Below are 18,126 nucleotides of genomic sequence, written 5' to 3'. Positions count from 1 at the left end.
ATTTGTATTTAAAAAATTGGAGTAAAAAAAATTACATTTCAAAAGCTAGTATTTTTGAAATTAAATTGGAAATTAGATTTTGAAATTAAATAAAAATTAAATTCCGGTTCTAAATTGTTTGGAATTATAGATTCATCAACTTTTTTTAATTAAAAAATTGGAATAAAAAACATATTTTTTAATTAAAAGCTGGAATTTATTTATATTTTTATTTCATTTATTTAAGGATTAGAAATTAAATTTTTAATCCAAAATGTTTGGGATCAATATTTTTAATTAAAAAAGAAATTTTTAATCCAAAATTTATTAATTAAGGTTTTATTCCAAAAATTTTGTTCTACTATATGTTGCGAAAATTTTAAAATTAAATTCAATTGAAAAATTTGAAGTTTTTTAATTGCAAAATTGAAATTAAAAATTGAAAATTTAACTTAATTGAAAATGTTAACATTAAAAATTAAAATTTTGAGTTTAAATTTAATTAAACATTAAAATTAATAATTAAATGCGTTTTAAATTTTTATTTCCAATTTTGGGGAAAAATGAAAATTTCATTTTTACTTCTTTTAAAAGCATTATTTTCAACCCTGCCTCCACAAACGTTATTCCTCTTCTGTAAGGTATGAACACTTCAACGATGAATATGAAAAGTGAGTGAGTAAATAAAGGCGGAAATTAGCATGAAAATACTATAAATCTTATGACGTCCCTCCATGTTATCCAGTAACTTACTTACATTAATATTTCGAAACATCATTTACAAACATACACATACACAAATGAGTTTTTCGGTTTTATGTAAACAAATATTTACATTTCTGCTACCGTTATATGATATTATATATTATGTTTGTTATGCTTCTCACAAATTTCTCTATAATTAATTGCTACATAGTTCATACATACAATTAAATTACGAATATACATACATACATAGTTATAGAGAGATTTCAAGGTACTCAGTTTTATTTCGTTCTAATGTAATTTAGTGTTCACTTAATTTATATAAATATATGTATAGACTTTTAAATTTTATTTAATTTTTATTTTTATTTCAATTAATATTTTTTCAGTTTCAATTAATTTTGTTAATTTCTTTTATTTTCTGTTTAATTAATTATTTTTTTTTTTTAATTTCATTAATTTATTTTTAAATTTAATTTTTTTTTAATTTTAATTTCATTTAATTTTTGTTTAAAAATATACCGAAATCCATATAAAAACAACAGCAAAATATATATAAATGAATATTTGTACATATGTATATACTGGAGTTGATCGTTCGTTTTGTAAATTTTTTGCATAAATTACTTTTTGATCCATACTTCTTTCTCCATTTCTTGTTTTATTTATGTGCATTTTTTTCAATTTACGCAAAAAAGCTATAACACAACATACAAACAAGTATGTACAGTCTAAATTCTCAACATTATACCATTTAACCGAAGGCATTTTCCGGAAATATTTTTATATTGCAACTGACTTGTAATTTTGAATATAATTGGTTATAGTTAAATTGTATAAAACATAAGTTGTTGAAACACAAACTTGAAAAATTGTTCGTACAGTATCTGTTCATCTCATTATATCCGCTGAATGAAATTATTAAATTTTTATTAAAAAAATTTTTGAAGAAAAATTAGATTCTGAATTTTAGTTACATTGAAAATTCAATGTTCAGTTCTTCAATCACAAAATTTTGGATTTCAAATTAAGTATTTCATTTTTAGTTCCAATTTTGGGAAAATTAATTGTTGTTTTAATTTTTATTTTTTTTAATTGCAAACTTAATTTTTAATCAAAAAAGTTTAAATTTATTTAAAGAAATGTTTTAATTAAAGATTTAATAATTAATTTTTTTAAGTAATTTAATTTTTTTTAATTGAAAACTTAGTTTTTAATCATAAAAGTTTTAATTTATGATTAAGTATAATTAATTAATTAAAATTTTTAATAAAAAAATTGAATTATTATTCCCAAAATTCAACTTAAATTTGTTTACTTAAGTTTAAATTTAATTAGAGAAATGTTTAATCCAAGATTTATAAATTAAGTTTTTATTCCCAAAATTGGTATTAAAATTTAGAAACATAATTTGTAATACAAAAATTTTAAATTTAATTCAATTGAAAAATTTGAAGTTTGTTTAATAGCAAAATCTAAAAAAAAACCAAATTAAAAATTTTTTTATGCCAATATTTTGTATTAAAAATTAAATTTTCTATATATAATTCCAATTTTGAGGAAAAAACCAAAATTTAATTTTTATTTAAGTAAAAATTTAAATTTAATTTTCGATTTTATATAAAATGAAATTTAATTTTAATTTTTAATTTTATTTAAATTGATATTTCAATTTTTAAGCAAAAATATTTTATTAAAAACTCTTAATCTAAAATTTAATAATTAAGTTTTGATTTCCAAAATCTTAATTAATTTGAAGTTATTTAAATCGGAAAATCAGAATTAAATTTGATAAATTATAGATCATTTGAATTTGTAACACTGTTCTAGATTGTTTTGAATAGGATAATGGCTCTGTGCAACCTTAAGTTCAAAATCGTAGAGCACGAAGTCCGCAAACGCGAAAAAATATAAACTCAATTTTTTTTAATTCCAAACTTGGGATTAGCTGTTTAAAATTATATTTTTAATCCGGCATTTGGGATTACATTTTTTGCTTTCAATTCTGTATTTCAAATTATAAAATCATTTTTAATCCGATGTGCTAATTCCATTTTTGAATAGAATTTTGAAACTTTTTTAAAAAATATTCTGGATTCAAAAAAAATTTGGTTCCTTTTTTTGTTATGTGCTAGTTCCATTTTTTGCATTATTTATTAATTTATATTTTTTAATGCATTGCACTCAACCCACTCCTTTTTTTACTAAAAAAAAATTTCAAAATCTGCATCGGCAACAATAAGTTGGTAGATACGTACAAATTAAAAACTAAATAATATTAATTTAAAAAAAATGTACTAACGGCTACTCCAATTAGAGGTACTTTTTTCAATAGCATTTTTTTGACAGATCACGCGTGACTTATGTCAAAGTGTCATGTTATTTTTGTTCCCCATTAAATTTGAAAATTCTGTGTTTTTTCTTTAAAAAAGTAGGGAACCTCGAAACGGATCACCTTTTATAATCTTAAAATAAAAAATTTTAATATATTTATAAGCACATAAATTTTCATTAAAATTATAAATTATTAATTAAATTTAAATAAACAACTATTGTAAAGTGTATTGCTTTGAAACATTCGGTTTTATAAATTAAGAATTGTTTTAAAGTGTATTGCTTTTAAATATTCGGTGAGCTGCTTAGTTAGAAAAAAATTGCATGCAAGCTAGCTATAAAATATCATGCGATTTCGTTGAGTGTGCGATTTTCTTAGTTTAGTAGATTTAAAGCAAATTTTTGTCAAAACAAAACCGTTAAAAAATTTTAGAAAATATAGATTTTGTTATAATGAAAAATCATTAAAAAAATATTAACTTTTTTATAGCAAGTTTTTTTTAAATAAATATTTTTATAATACTAATAATAATAATGGAAGTCTGGCAGTCAAAATTGGGTATACAAATAAGCCCAGAAAAATGCAAATATACATTCTTACAAAAACAAAACTACTTGTATTTTACTACTTAGCTAATCACATTTAATAAATATCTTTAGTTACTTAATTTTTATATTTCTTATACTTTTTTCTATTTCTTATGTATGTCGTTTGCTTTACGTTATATAGTTAAGTATATACTTATATATTGTTAAATAAGTGTATGTTCTATTTTTAGTTAAAGTTTTTAAGTATACGTATGTATGTTTTATGCTTGTAGTTATAGTATATGACTGTTTGAATATTGCTTCTGTACATTTTCTGTTGCTCTTGTTTGGGGGACGTAAGCACCTTTCGGGTGTACATTATGTGTATCTGGACCTTCAAATTAATATTTCCACATGCAAATTTAATTTTCAGTTTGTGGAAACCATTACACATTATTTTACATAATTCTGTTACTATTAGCTTATGTAAGCTTTTATGAATATTTTCTTCTTTTGTGGCTTAGTATATGTAGTTGGAGTTGTTTTTTCTTGCATGCATATTTGTTGTTGTCATTTTTATTATTTTCGTAAAATCTAGTTTATTAATGCATCTCTTTCGCCATCAGCCGTTGAATTCGTTTCATGTGCCAGTACATCTAGTAGTGGTGTTTTTATATCGGGTTCTAATGCCGAGTGTCCATTGCATTGTTCGCTTGTGGGTTGTGGGTGGTTTTCTACTGACTGTTTAATGGGATCCTCTGTCGCTTGCTGAATTGTTTGTTTGTTGATGCTGCGTTTATCAGTTTTACCCTGTTAAAAAATTTTAAAATTTGTGTTACTATTTACTGAAACCGAATTTTTTGGTGTAGATAGTTTTTTTGTTCACAACAGTTTTCAAAGTGAGTTGTAGGTTTGAATTAAAACTATACAAATCACATAAAATAATAATAAAAGATTGTATATATACAATAATTTTTTATAATACTGCTTTTGACAGCACGAAAAGGAACTGCCTTTATGCCACTATGTCTGAATTTAGTATTCCCAAAAAACTAATACGGCTGTGTAACCTGACGTTGAGCACTACCGAAAGCTCCGTCAGGATCGGGAAGGACCTCTCCGAGCGGTTCAATACCAAACAAGGTTTCAGACAAGGTCACTCCCTATCCTGCATGATTTTATTGATATCAAATTGGACAAAGAAGCGCAGCAAATGGGTCTGGTAGTCAACGAGGGAGGTAGTCATCAAACAAACAGTAGTCGCATACACGACGTGGCTCTCATGTCACTGTTGACAGTCATAACTTCGAAGTCGTCGATAATTTCGTGTATTTTGGAACCAGCATTAACACCAACAACAACGTCAGCCTCGAAATCCAACGCAGAATATCTCTTGCCAATAGGTGCTACTTCGGACTGAGTAGGCAATTGAGAAGTAGAGTTCTCTGTAGACGATAAAAGACTATAAGGCTTCAGAGACATGGACGATGACAACATCTGATGAGTCGACCTTACGAGTTTTCGAGAAAAAGGTTCTGTAGAAGAATTATACTTGTAGTCTTTTCAGCATTGACATCGATAGAACGATGAGCTGTACGAGATATACGACAACATTGACATATTTAAGAGACAGCGGCAGCTGGCTAGGTCAAGCCGGCCGAATGGATGAAATTACTCCAGCTCTGAGAGTATTCGATGCAGCACCCGCCGGGGGAAACAGAGGGAGAGAAAGAACGCTACTCCGTTAGAAATACCAGATAGAGAAGAACCTGGCTACATTTGAAATCTCCAATTAGTACCAAACAGCGAAAAGGAAAAATTACTGGCGCGGCTATAACCAGTAGTGTGCATATAAAACCGGTCGAGTACTCGTAGTTCAGTAAGTTCGCTATTCCTAATTGGATTGTCAAATAATTTCTATCTTGTATATATAGTACTATAAAGAGTTTGTTTACAACATTAAAGTATCAATTGTGTTTGTAAGAAGTTTGTGAAAGTGTAATACTGTCGCAGATTTCATAAAACAAATGTTGGACGACGGGTTTTTTTACCCGAAAAAAATAGTCTGGAAGGGTCCGAAAGACGATAGTTGCCCAAGCCAGGCTTATCCGACTGTCTTGTCTACTGGAATGCTTAAAATCCTCGTCAGATATTAACAATAACCTTAGTGATGTGACAGGAATGATAGTGGATTCATCAACGATTCATCGGAGACTCAGAGAGGCAGATGCTGGATGGTATCCAGCATGTATGGAGAAGGTCAGGCGAACGGATCAGTGGAGAATGCCAATAAACAACAGTATGCCAGCAAGTAAGGAGACGTGGTATGAATGATATGAAAAACTTAATGACATCAAGGATTAAGGCGGTGTTTAAGGCAAAAGGAGGCACAAAAGAGTATTGATTGAGATATTTCCTAATAAATAGAGTATATTTATGAAATAAAAACCAAGTGTAGTATTACTATTTTAATGAATTTTATGACTTGTACTCTTAACAATTGGACCATCTGAAGGAAGCAATGCTCTAAAAGCAACCAGCTTTGGCTAATAGAAGAGAAATCGTCTTCTATCAGGTCTACGCCAAGCAACACAAATAGGTAGTGACAACACATCCATGAGCTTGATTGGATGGGTCTTATGCATACACCTTATACACCAGACCTGATACCAAGTGCTTACTAATTTTTCTTGTTTATGTCGAATGTTTTTACTGGTGAAAAATTCACCTCAAGAGAAGTTTGCGAAAATTTACTGTTCAAGTTTTTAAGCTATGCAAAATAAAACCTTCAATATAAAGCATAAATAAGCAATTTCTATTTACAAGATCTTATATTAATACTTACTTGCAGATAGAAAGTCATTAGTTGTCCTTTGCCCTTAACGCTAACAAGTCCACGTTGCTGGAAGGTGTAACCGAATTCTTGGAGAATGCCACAAGTCTCATCTGTCACCTGTCAATCAAAAATTCGATATATGTATATTAGTAAGCATAACCTAAATAAATCCTATTACATATAGATATTTCTTTCACAAGGAATCATACGTCACACATTTCTGGGTACTTTTTGTCATATATGTATCTGGCATCTTATTTAATTCAATACATGTTTCATACTAGATTATGCTTACCTGTATAGCGCCTGCTTTACCCGTGCTCTCCATGCGCGATGCCACATTTACCGTATTACCCCAAATATCATAGTGTGGCTTACGTGCACCAATTACGCCAGCCGTGATGGGGCCATGATTGATACCCATTTTGAGCACAAAATGATTGAACGACTGTTCATTGATACCTTGCAAAGCTTTCTTCAACTCCAAAGCGAATTCAACCAGCACTTCCAAGTGGGACCAGCGTTTGGTAATCGGATCGTCGGGTTTACTTACGCGATTTGAATTAATGCCACTCGCAGCCATATAAGTGGAACCGATTGTTTTGATCTTAATAATATCTTGAAATTGCGGTAGCTCCAATAACTATAAGGTATTCAAGAATTCGAATAATATTTGAACACTTAAAAGTAAACACAAACGTACCGCATCGAAATCCGAAATAACTTCATTGAGAAAGCGCAAGCACTCAAGTCCCTGATTATTAACAGTTTCCTCGGAATAAAAGTCTGTAAACGTTCGAAAATGTTTCAAATACTAACTGATTGAGGCGAATGCTAAATAGTAATACCTGAAAAATTGGGCATGCTCGCAAACAGCACACCCACCTCAGCATAACTCTGCGAGTAAAGATCATCGTGTGAACGTTTAGTATTTTTCATAAAATGCTCGGCCACATGCACGGGTAGTATGTTGTAGACAAGTGCCTCGTTTCTTCGACGCATATCTGTTGCCTTCTCACGCTGCTCAGCGACTTCGGTTTTCCACTTGAATATAACACGATCCTCACGATCCACCTGTTGTTTTTTTGTGAAAATGTGTTAGCATTGGTATTTCAGAGGCTATATGGAATACGTTATTTTATAACGTATTAACAAAAGAACACGCTGAAGGATAAGTCGTAAAGTGACAAAAAGTCACTCTGACTGGTCTATACATTCACCTATTCATTCACGATTAAGCTTCATTCACGGAGAATTCCGGAATCACTACGATAGTGCTTGGACTGACGTATGGAACTGGCATTTTACGTCGAAATCTTAAGTTGTAAGCGTTCAAAATACAGCTTCTGCAAGAACTGAAGCCGCTCGACCTTCCCAAGCGATATCGTTTCGGTCTATGGGCTCTTGAAAAATTCCAAGAAGATATGACCTTTTCGAGCCACATTTTGCTCAGCGATGAGGCCCATTTCTGGCTCAATGAGTATGTAAACAAACAAAATTGAAACATTTGGAACGAAAAGAAGCCTGAAGAAATTCAAGAGCTACCATTTCAGCCAGAAAACCAACGGCTTGGTGTGGATTGTGGGCCGGTGGAATCATCGGTCCATATTGCTTTAAAAATGATGCCGGCTATAACATAACCGGTGAAATCGGACGATGGAGTCATGTGTAGAAGTTTACACAAGAGAGGAAAGTTCTCTGAGCATTCACTTGGGAGTGGCCAGAAACGATTTTTTTTTACACACAGATCTAGTAGCTCACGACTTCCGGTCTTAGACCAAGTATCCTCTGGGTAGCCAAAGATCATCGGTTTGAAGGCGAGCTGAAGTCAGAAGGCGAACCATCAAACCTAATTTCTTCTCTCTTAAAATCGTAAGACAAATGACACAAAATCAGCTAGTTATTCCGAGTTCAGGAAGGATCGTTAAATACCTCCAGGGAAGTTCTATGAGTGTTCTTTTGCAACTTGCTTTTAAAAATCATGTCTATAGTGTACTTACATGACGCACAAGAAACGACAATGCCAACGTGACAAGAATTAATACCGCTGACAGTCTGTAAGCGGTGGGTATTGTGCTAAAAAAAAATAAAATAAAAGATTTTGAATATTCTTAAAGAGCTTCAAGTAGCTACAAACTTACGGATTGGCGGCCAGTTCGTCCTCGAATGAATATAAATCGCCCAAGAGAAATATATTGCAATAGCAATGGAGGGCTACAAAATAATATAATTTATGATTTTAATAAAAATTAAGTAAGAATTGAAAGGATCGCCCGAACACAATTACCTGTTATAACGATCATTAGAACAATTTTTGTGACATGTGTCAGCTGGGCAATGACGGCAATCGCAATCAGTATCAACACGGCATAATTACTCATGTATGAGGGAAACATATGAATTTCATCCGCCATAGTAGCATTTGCTAGCAATGATGCCAAAGATGGTTCAGCTGGAGCAATAATTCCCTCACCCTCGGTGATGGGTTCGATTTCACTATCCAAAACAACATGATCCGTTTTCAAGTAGGTCACATAGAAATACTAAAAGTGTAGAGATTGAAGTAAAAAATTATAATTATTTAAGTGCTTGCCCTCACAAGCTCTCCCGTATTACTCACCATATCCACAACATTACTGAGCCCTATGGTCATGGCCAATATAATCGCAGTCAACTCCCGCACGAATGTTATGTCGTTGAAACGTTTGCTAAGGCTTACTAAGGATTCAGGTAAATATTTTGGAAAACTCTCAGCTATTGAAATAAAGATAAGCATAGCCATGGGTATTAAAGGTGCAGAAATATTTATTAGATGCAGCTGCGATCTAAAAGAAAAATATTATTTATTTTTATGGAATAACGAAGGAGTCAATGCTTAATTATAACAAACCTTGGAAGCACTGCATAGGAGTAGCCAATGTCTAACGCCTGCACGAGCAAAGTTGCGAGCAATGGTAGCGAAGAGAAGGGTTCACGATGAGCGGCATATGCAGCTTCCAAACCTTTGTTTTTGAATTTCAAGAAGATATTCGTACAACTCGAGAGATCTCTGCAATTGAGGTGGAATTGGTTTTAAAAAATAAATGAAAAAACTACAAAAATATTAAATTTCCATACTATTAAACTGCAAGTAAGGAGGGACAAAGTTCGGGTATATCCGAAAATTTCCTACTCTTGCGACTTGCAAGGATTGAAGCCGGATAAACACCTTCAGGTGCATAAGGCTTGTTAGTTATATGGGTTCTAGGTCAGGTTTTCACCTGCCTTTATCCAATCTCGCCTACTGAGCTTGTGCGGTGGGTTTGTGACTCTCCAAGTAGAAACCTCTTCCAATGAAAAGGAAACAAACGCCTTGGATGAAATAGCCCACTTTTGATGACGACCACAGCAAACGTAACAATAACTATGATTTTAGAAGGTGCACCTGGAATGTGCGGTCCCTAAATTGGCAAGGTTCCGATGCCAGTCCAAGAAATGCGATGAATGGGACAAGTAGATTCTTGTGACATTTATACAGTGGCCATATAAAAGATCGCAAATTCGGCGTGGCATACGTGGTGGGAGAAAGACTCTGTAGTCGAGTCCTGGCATTCCCTCCGCTGAATGAGCGTTTAGCCACAAACCGCATCAGAGCAAAATATTTCAACATAAAACTGACGATATGACCAAAGATGTCTTTTAATGAGCTGCTGGAGCGCTTGACGATTTTAACGCCAGGATGGACAAAAAAGCACCAACGAATAAAGACCAAACTCTGCAAGTCCCTCATCATTCCCACCCGGCTATATGGTGCAGAGGCGGGGACGATGACAACATCTGATGAGTCGGCATTGCGAGTTTTCGAGGTTCTGCAAAAGATTTATAGTCCTATGCGCATTGGCAACGGCGAAAACCGCAGTCGATGGAACCATGCGCTGTACGACATTGACATAGTTCAGCGAATCAAGAGACAACGGCTGCGCTGGCCATATTGTTCAGATGGAAGAGAACACTCCAGCTTTAAACTTTTTCGAGAAGAACCAGCCTGCTCTTGGTATGGACGGGGTTATTTTCCGGTTTCATCCATTCTTACCATGCCGGTTGTGGTGCTTTCCTGGACTGGTTATTATTGCTTAAGTGGCTTAGGAGATATGTATATCGAACCAGATATTAGAGGGCGAGTTGCACTAATTTTTCAAAATCTTTAGCCAACAGATGACATTGCTATTGCGATCCCCAGTACCAAATTACAGCACTAAATTAAGATAGTGCTTAGTTATGGGTCTTTATATGTTTTCGATTAATGACGTTTTGAGGGCGTGGCGGTGGTCCGATTAGGCCCATCTACGAACTCATCTTCACTTTGTGAGGGATATTAAAGCATTGGTGCAGCCGAAGTTAACGCTTTTTCTTGTATTTTATAATTATTGCAAAAAATTGCTTATACTCACTCATGACCATCTCGTGCGATTAGCTCCTCCTGTAGGCGTACTTTGAAGTTGGTGTTCGGACTGATTACTTTCACTAGACGTACATTCCTAACAGCGCCACCGTCAACTGCCTTCTCAACGATTGCCATTTTCTCAGCCTCCGTTTTTTTACCAGCAACAATTTCACTACATTCTCTATTTCTTTTGGCAACGGGCGAGGAGAACTGTTAGAAAAACATTTAAAATTCAAATAAAAATTTGAAAAACGTTTTTCCAAAATTTACCGGTTTCAAAACATTGGTTATGAAGTAGGTCTTCAGACCTGCTATACGCAAAGCCTCATCCATGCGTTCACCATATGCCGGTTCCACCTCAAAAGCGCCATTAAGAAAAGCTAGAGTTTTGTCCGAAATATGCACACGTCTGTAAGTAATAAAATAAAGACTAAATTGTTCACTTGCTGTATGGTAATCTACTCACCCGGCTTTGCCGCTTGATTCCATTTTATTAGCCAACTCAACATCTTTGGAGTATATATCGAATTGCCACTGCCGCTGACCAAGTATACCAGCCAATATAGCACCGGTGTGTATGCCCACTCTCATATCAACAGGCGAATTGGCCTTCTGCTGCACATATCTGCACACCCATATACACAAGCGCACACAAAGTGGAATACAGAGAGACACAGAGATGTTGCAGTATTACAAGAAAAATGCAAAAGTTTATCATGAGCCACATACACACACATACTAGCATATATACATATATATATGCGCATAGTTAAGTGGTGATAGCATTGGATAGACCAGCAATGGGGTGTGGCGTATACTTACTTAATAGCTTCCACCATTGAAAGACCCATATGTACACAGAGCACAGCATGGTCAGGACGTTCGTCAGGTGCACCACTAATGCAATAATAGCAATCGCCAAGGATTTTAATTCTTAACTGATGGTATTTCTGTGTAATTAAAGGTGAGAAAAGTGACAAGTTTACTATCGTGCCACCAGCTTATGTATGTATGTATGTGCATATGTGTTTGTATGTGGCACTAGTAGATGCCATAAATATGATTGATCTGCAGGATGTGTTGTGTTGTAAGCGAATGTCGGCAAGACTGAAGGCCGTTAGACTATCAGCAAGTTATGTGTTAATGGTGCATATGTGTATGTATGGTATGAAGGATGCGATGTGTTTATAAAAATACTGAAAATCAACAAATGTTCTTGAAGGAAATAACAATAATAAAATATTACGCACAAGACGGAATAATAACAACTGTAAGTATTTTAGAATCCAGAAACTCACTCGAAGGAAACTATATTGCGCGACAGATATTTACGTTTCTGTAGAGGGTTATAACCTCTTGACCATTAACTCAATAAAATTGCGTTGAAGACTAGTTAGGGCATGCCTAACCTTGCTATCAATAACATCGAGTCGCTTAGTGATCCAGAATAATTTAGTTATCCAGAATCGACCCCGATAAATCAAACATAAGTCCAGCATGCAACGAATCTCCGCATGACTCCAACCACCTTTTTGCATGCCCAGCTAACTCTACATATCTGACACTCATCTCCCTATGGTCCGACTCCATCGAAACAGCACGTTTCATGGTCCTGCCGTTGGATGATCTCGATGACAATTTATCTGAGCCTTACCACCCTAACGAGGGCTAGATACCCGTTAAAACAACAGCAAAATACTTAGTGATGATCTAGTATGAGTGTCAGGCCACAGTGGAATCGCAGATAACTGCAAAACTGATGTGTTGCCAATAAAAGGCGACCTCCGGCCGATATCGGTGGAATGCGAACTGGTCGTTGCTCCGTTCTTTTCGTACCGGCCGGCTGGGTTTCGCGGGAGCTTGTCATGCGCAGGGTTGCCATTAATTCTTGCGCTGCCGCAAGATTCTTTTGGCTCAAGGTGGATCGTCAGAGGTCAAGTGAACTCTTGAGGGATTCTTTCAGTATTCCAGTTGTAAAAGCTATTTGGAAGAAGATAAAATACAAATAACTGTTCTACTTTTGTGAGATCAAGGCTTCAACACCCGTTTGCTCAAATCGCTTTGTCGACTAAAAACATCTGAATACTGGAATTCTATTTAATAGGATACCGATCTTATGTATCAGACATTGAACCTAACCGTCCCAGAGTTAGGTTATATAAGGATTTTATTTGAAGATCCCTGTGGAAATTCATAATTGTATATGAAAAAATAAAATATTAGGCCAAATAGGACATTCTACTTTTAGTCATATAAATAACAGTAAAAATATTTTGTAAAAAAAAGCTTTGTCGATATATTTTGCCCCAAATGAATAGTTACATAAATTACTACTAGACTAATAAAGCTAAGATTTGAATTAAGACCCCCTTTTACAATCAATCAAATCGACGTTCTCTAAAGAATGTGTTACGCGCTCTTCAACATAATCCTGAGACCAATCATTCATCATTTAATAATATTAGACCGAATAGACCACGTTCATCACCCAGTGAATAAAATATAACAGCCGTAGCTGCGACTGTACACGAAGATCGGGGAGAGACGATTCAGCGTCGTTCGCAGTAACTCGGACTGACGTATGGAATGACTTGGCACATTTTACGTCGAGTTCTTAAATTGAAAGTGTACAAAATACACCTTGTACAAGAACTGAAGCCGTTCGACCTTCCTAAGCGACATCGCTTCGCTCTATTGGCTTTTGTAGAGTTCCAAGAATATCCGACGTTTTCGATCCAAATTTTGTTCAACAATAAGGCCCAATTGTGGTTCAACGGGTATGTAAACAAGCAAAAGTTCCGCATTTGGAACGAAGAACAAGAAGAAATTCAAGAACTGTCATTTCATTCAGAAGGACAATGGTTTGATGTGGTTTGTGGGCCGCCGGAATCATCGGTCCATATTTCTTCAAAAATTATGTCGGTGAGAACGTAACCGTCAATGGCGATCACGCCATGATAACCTACTATTTGATGTCTGAAATTGAAGCTCGTGAAGGCGACGCTACTTCTAACGATTGGTCGATTGGAAATAAAGATCGTGTGATATCACGACCTAAGACTTTCTCTTGAGGGACTATGCAAAGTCTAAAGTCAATGCGGACAATCCCGCTCTTATTCAGGCCTTGGAGCAAAATATCACGCTTGTCATTCGCCAGTTACCAGTCGAAATACTCGAAAGAGCCATCGAAAAGTTTACTCAATGGATGCACTATCTGAGAAGTTGACGCTGCCAACATTTGAAAGAGATAATCTTCAAAAAATAAATTCCAAAGAATTTTTTTTTTCGAATGATAATAAACATTGTTCCCTATTAAATTCGAAGTTTCTGAGTTTTTTCTTTAAAAAAAGTAGGGAATCCCGAAATGGTGATCCATTATTATATTTTTGTGGAATCAAGAAATTTTCAGAGTAAAATTTATAATAAATTACGTAATTTGATTGATAGGTTTATCAATATTGTAACTATGGTAGAAATCGCTTTATGAATTAAATTTAAAAGTATTTTTAGTTAGTAAGGCATTATAAGCATTTACCTCAGATAGACTATCGAATCGCGCAAATAGTTCATTTAACATTTTAACAAGGTCCTGTGCACTGTAAGTAGACGATATGGCTGTAAATCCAACGATGTCCGCATAAAGAATGCTGAAATTATACAAAACAAAAATTGCATAGATATGAATAGCTTCAATATTTACATATAAATTTTGTAAGAATGTTATAATGAAAGATAAGTATACATTTACATTTTTTCATAACATACCTCACATTTTCGTGCCTGCTCATATAAATTTTCTTGAACGGCTCCGAGCTTGTTGAACCGAGATCCTGTCGCATTTTTACAGCTACATGTTTCGGTAGTACAGACAGTAGTAAACGTTCCTGGATAGAGATATTCAAAATATAGATATACATATACATACATATATAGGACAATTAAGTAACGAGACTGGTTTTTGACTTAAGAAAGACCGACATTCGTGTTTTATGGAATTAATTTACAATTTGTAACTAAATCTATGTAGCCGAAGTTTTTAATACAATTTCAATTTTCAGTTCCTTTGAATAGAACTTAGAAAATACAGACAGAAATATTTTGAAAGTCGTGAAATACTATATGATCAAATTTGACCTAGACTGACCCAAAGATAACATTTTAAAGTATTTTAGACAAATCATGATTATCGCCTTCAAAATAGACCACTTTTATGAATGTACCAGCGCTATTAGTCTTGGCTCGGCTCGATTGGCCTTCAGTGCCTCCCGCGAATGACTTTTAAAAGCTCCATTGTACTCATGGCGTGGATTTTTAGTTTCGAAAACAGAAAAAATCCCAAGGCGCCGCATCTCTCGTTTCGTATAATGAAAATCACCTTAATTTTAGACCGAATTAGCGTTTTTTTCGGTTCAGCTCATTTTTGGAGAGCCATTTGCTAATTGGTTGGACGGTTTCGACGCCATATTCATAAGCCCACGTCTTGTCACAAGTAATGATGCGTTGTCTGGCATCCCTTTGCGACCTCTACTCGACGTCGTTATTGCAAAATATCAAGCTCTGTCGTATGTATTTAACATTAATACACTTCCTATTCAAAACATTAACTAAAAAGTACGGAGTCGATACATAAGAGCTGTTAAGATCCTCTACTATCTCTCAAAAAATATGGAGCTCAAACTGCCAAAGTTTTTCCAATCCTCGAAACAGTTTTTAAAGTCAATTTCCGGAATAGCCTTCAAAACGCGTAACGATTCACGTTTTATTTATTTAATTGACTCAAAACGGTTTCTCCGGAGCGGTTGTTTGAGTTTGCCAAATGGCCACAAATCACGCGGAGCTAAATCAGGAGAATACGGTAGTTACGGTACGATATTGGTAGAAATTTTGTCGAGAGACTGACGAAGATTAAATGCAGTATGCGACGGTTCATTATAGTGATGCAAAAACCAAGAGTTCTTGACCCATAATTCCGGCCTTTTTTACGCATATCTTCGCACAAACGACTTATAACACGCAAATAGTATTCCTTGTTGACAGTTTGGCCGATTCGGAAGGAGTTCGGATTGCACCACATCTCGATAATCGATACCTGTCAACATAACCTTTATTTGTGACCTGCTTTGACTTAGTTTTTTCGGCTTCGGCTTACCTTTGCCACGATATTCGGCCGATTGATCATCTGTTTCCGAGTTGTAAGCATAGATCCAAGACTCATCGCCAGTAATAATACGTTTCATGACATTCTAGTAGTCGGAAAGCATGGTTTCACAGTCGTTAACGCGACGCTGCTTTTCGTAAAAATAATTGATTTTGGAACCAATAATACTTTAACTTTTATTAGGATTAAATGATCTTTCAAAATGGTTTTCACTGATGCTTCCGATACTCCAACGATACCAGTAAAATTTTGACTGTTAATCGTCAATTCTCAAACACCAATTCCTTTAGTTTATAGAAGTAGTGATCATCGATGTTGTCGGCCGTCTTGGACGTGATTCATCGTCGACACGTTCTTGACCCTCTATGAATAATTTGTACGAATCAAAAACACTTGCTCGCGACAAACAATTATCATCGAAGGCCTTTTCCATCATTCTGAATGTTTCGGCACAAGAAATTTACAAGTATGTACTTCAGAAAGACAAGCGTATACTAAACACTAATGATTATTTTGATGTGTCATTTGTCCCAGATGTTACTGACAGAAAAAAATATTTCGACGAATGGATTCTCGGGTGAAATTTAAATTAAAAACGCTTACTACTACTTTTCCTACAGTAATATTAGCGTGGCGCGCTTAGGACCAGTCCGAATCAAATTTGATCAGATGGGGTATTCACTTAACGGAGATCCGAGTAAAATACTTAAAAAGGTTAGTACCGCAATTTTTGTATCTAAATTATTGAAATACTAGTTTATCAATTGCCAACCTGTTCAGCGGATTGTTCCTCAATAACCATTTTGACTTCCAAACTCTTCTTAGCCTCTAGAAAAGCACGCCGCTGCTTCGCCTCACTCATGAAATAACACAGCACACCAATAAGAGCCGCAGTAAAAATCATAATAAAACTGGCTATCATCTAGAAAGATTTTAATGTATTTTTATTAAAAAAATGTATTATTGCATGCAAAGTTTACTTGCTCCCAGAAGAGCGGTCTCATATTGCCGTACGTAAATGCGGTTAGAGGAAACATAACCAAACTCGCAAAGCCCAACAGACAGCCACCATAGAAAAGCTGCATGGGCAAGGTAATATAGATGAGAAAGTTGAAAAGTGCGATCCAACCTAGCACTTCTCTGTAAAATAAAAGAGATAGAAGGAGTAATATAAATTTTTTCATAAAAAATGTAATGAAAAATGCTTACCTTGGCGATGGTTTCGTTTGTAGCTCATAATAGGTTAGAATATTGGCGAAAAATAGAAACCAAAGCATAAGCGTACCGTGCAGCGTTAAACGCTTGTGCACCGTTTCGAATCGCTTGCGATCAAGCACGCGCCGATCCAGCATTACTCTCATCATTATTAAAGTGACGGTGGAGAACACCAGAAACGCTTTAAGCATATAAACACAAATGACTTCATACACCATAAAAGCAAGTAACTTGGTATAAAAGCAAGAGTTACAAACACAAACTACTCACCATTCGGTACCATCTCCGATTGGTGCGGTATAATCAAGATCCAAATGGTGCAAAGAAATGTAGCAAATATGAACCATTTGGAGCCTGCACGCCGCTGTTTGAAAACATAGTTGCGAAACAGTTTCTCCAACACAGCTTCGGGTATATCGACCACATTATTGTCCGCATTGCCATTCTTGCCATTGCTGCCGACTGTACCCTTTTCAGCATCGGAAGCGTTGTAGCCGCCGTTCTCCGTTGTGGAACTCGTTGGTTTGTGGTTCTTTCGTAAGCCATTCAACGGTATATTTACCGTTGATCTGGTCTCTAGCATTCTGAAGTTAGTTTTATATTTGAATTTGATTAGTCGTTTTTGTTTTGGTTTTTTCCCAGTTTCACCCAGTTTGGTGGTTTGTTTTTTGTTGTGGTTCTGTTGTTGTTTTCAAATTTAATTCGATTGTTCGTTTAGCTGTGATGGCGTTAATTTAATTGTTGCCTCACTAAATATTGGTATTGTGACTCACAACCAAGTAAGTGTGTGTGTATGTATGTGTATGCCACGAAAATGATTTGCTTCAGTATGTTGATACCTGTTGCATGAATGAAGATATTATGGGAAAACAAGTTTCAATAAAAAATAGAAGTTTCAGTAATAAAAATTAATAAATTTGTTATAGAAGCCGATTAACTTATTTAAAC

The 18,126-nt window shown here is 34.7% G+C and overlaps 1 protein-coding gene across 7 annotated transcripts in view; it reads right to left on the bottom strand.

The window, feature by feature from the left end:
• Positions 1-3,481: 3,481 nt before the first annotated feature.
• LOC120769289 (adenylate cyclase type 3) overlaps positions 3,482-18,126 on the bottom strand; it is a 19,200-nt gene continuing 4,555 nt past the window's right edge. For 4 of the 7 annotated variants that reach the window (XM_040096211.1, XM_040096213.1, XM_040096214.1 and 1 more), the window contains exons 2-21: positions 17,449-17,927; positions 17,173-17,383; positions 16,944-17,103; positions 16,736-16,885; positions 14,571-14,689; positions 14,341-14,452; positions 11,628-11,755; positions 11,272-11,430; positions 11,076-11,214; positions 10,813-11,015; positions 9,273-9,431; positions 9,003-9,207; positions 8,670-8,925; positions 8,524-8,596; positions 8,383-8,458; positions 7,231-7,456; positions 7,086-7,168; positions 6,678-7,025; positions 6,392-6,499; positions 3,482-4,356 (exon numbers count right to left, since the gene is read on the bottom strand). In XM_040096211.1, coding sequence (XP_039952145.1) covers positions 4,141-4,356; positions 6,392-6,499; positions 6,678-7,025; positions 7,086-7,168; positions 7,231-7,456; positions 8,383-8,458; positions 8,524-8,596; positions 8,670-8,925; positions 9,003-9,207; positions 9,273-9,431; positions 10,813-11,015; positions 11,076-11,214; positions 11,272-11,430; positions 11,628-11,755; positions 14,341-14,452; positions 14,571-14,689; positions 16,736-16,885; positions 16,944-17,103; positions 17,173-17,383; positions 17,449-17,761 — 3,444 coding nt within the window. In that variant the 5' untranslated portion in view covers positions 17,762-17,927 and the 3' untranslated portion in view covers positions 3,482-4,140. Of the gene's footprint in view, positions 4,357-6,391; positions 6,500-6,677; positions 7,026-7,085; positions 7,169-7,230; positions 7,457-8,382; positions 8,459-8,523; positions 8,597-8,669; positions 8,926-9,002; positions 9,208-9,272; positions 9,432-10,812; positions 11,016-11,075; positions 11,215-11,271; positions 11,431-11,627; positions 11,756-14,340; positions 14,453-14,570; positions 14,690-16,735; positions 16,886-16,943; positions 17,104-17,172; positions 17,384-17,448; positions 18,018-18,126 lie in introns of all 7 variants that reach the window. The other 3 variants (XM_040096210.1, XM_040096212.1, XM_040096216.1) reach the window with 2 other exon arrangements.

The sequence above is a fragment of the Bactrocera tryoni genome, chromosome 2, assembly GCF_016617805.1.
Source record: "Bactrocera tryoni isolate S06 chromosome 2, CSIRO_BtryS06_freeze2, whole genome shotgun sequence".
In the NCBI taxonomy this organism is placed as follows: Eukaryota; Metazoa; Arthropoda; class Insecta; order Diptera; family Tephritidae; genus Bactrocera; species Bactrocera tryoni.
Note: the sequence above shows the minus strand (reverse complement) of the source record. Positions and strands in the feature narration are given on the sequence as shown.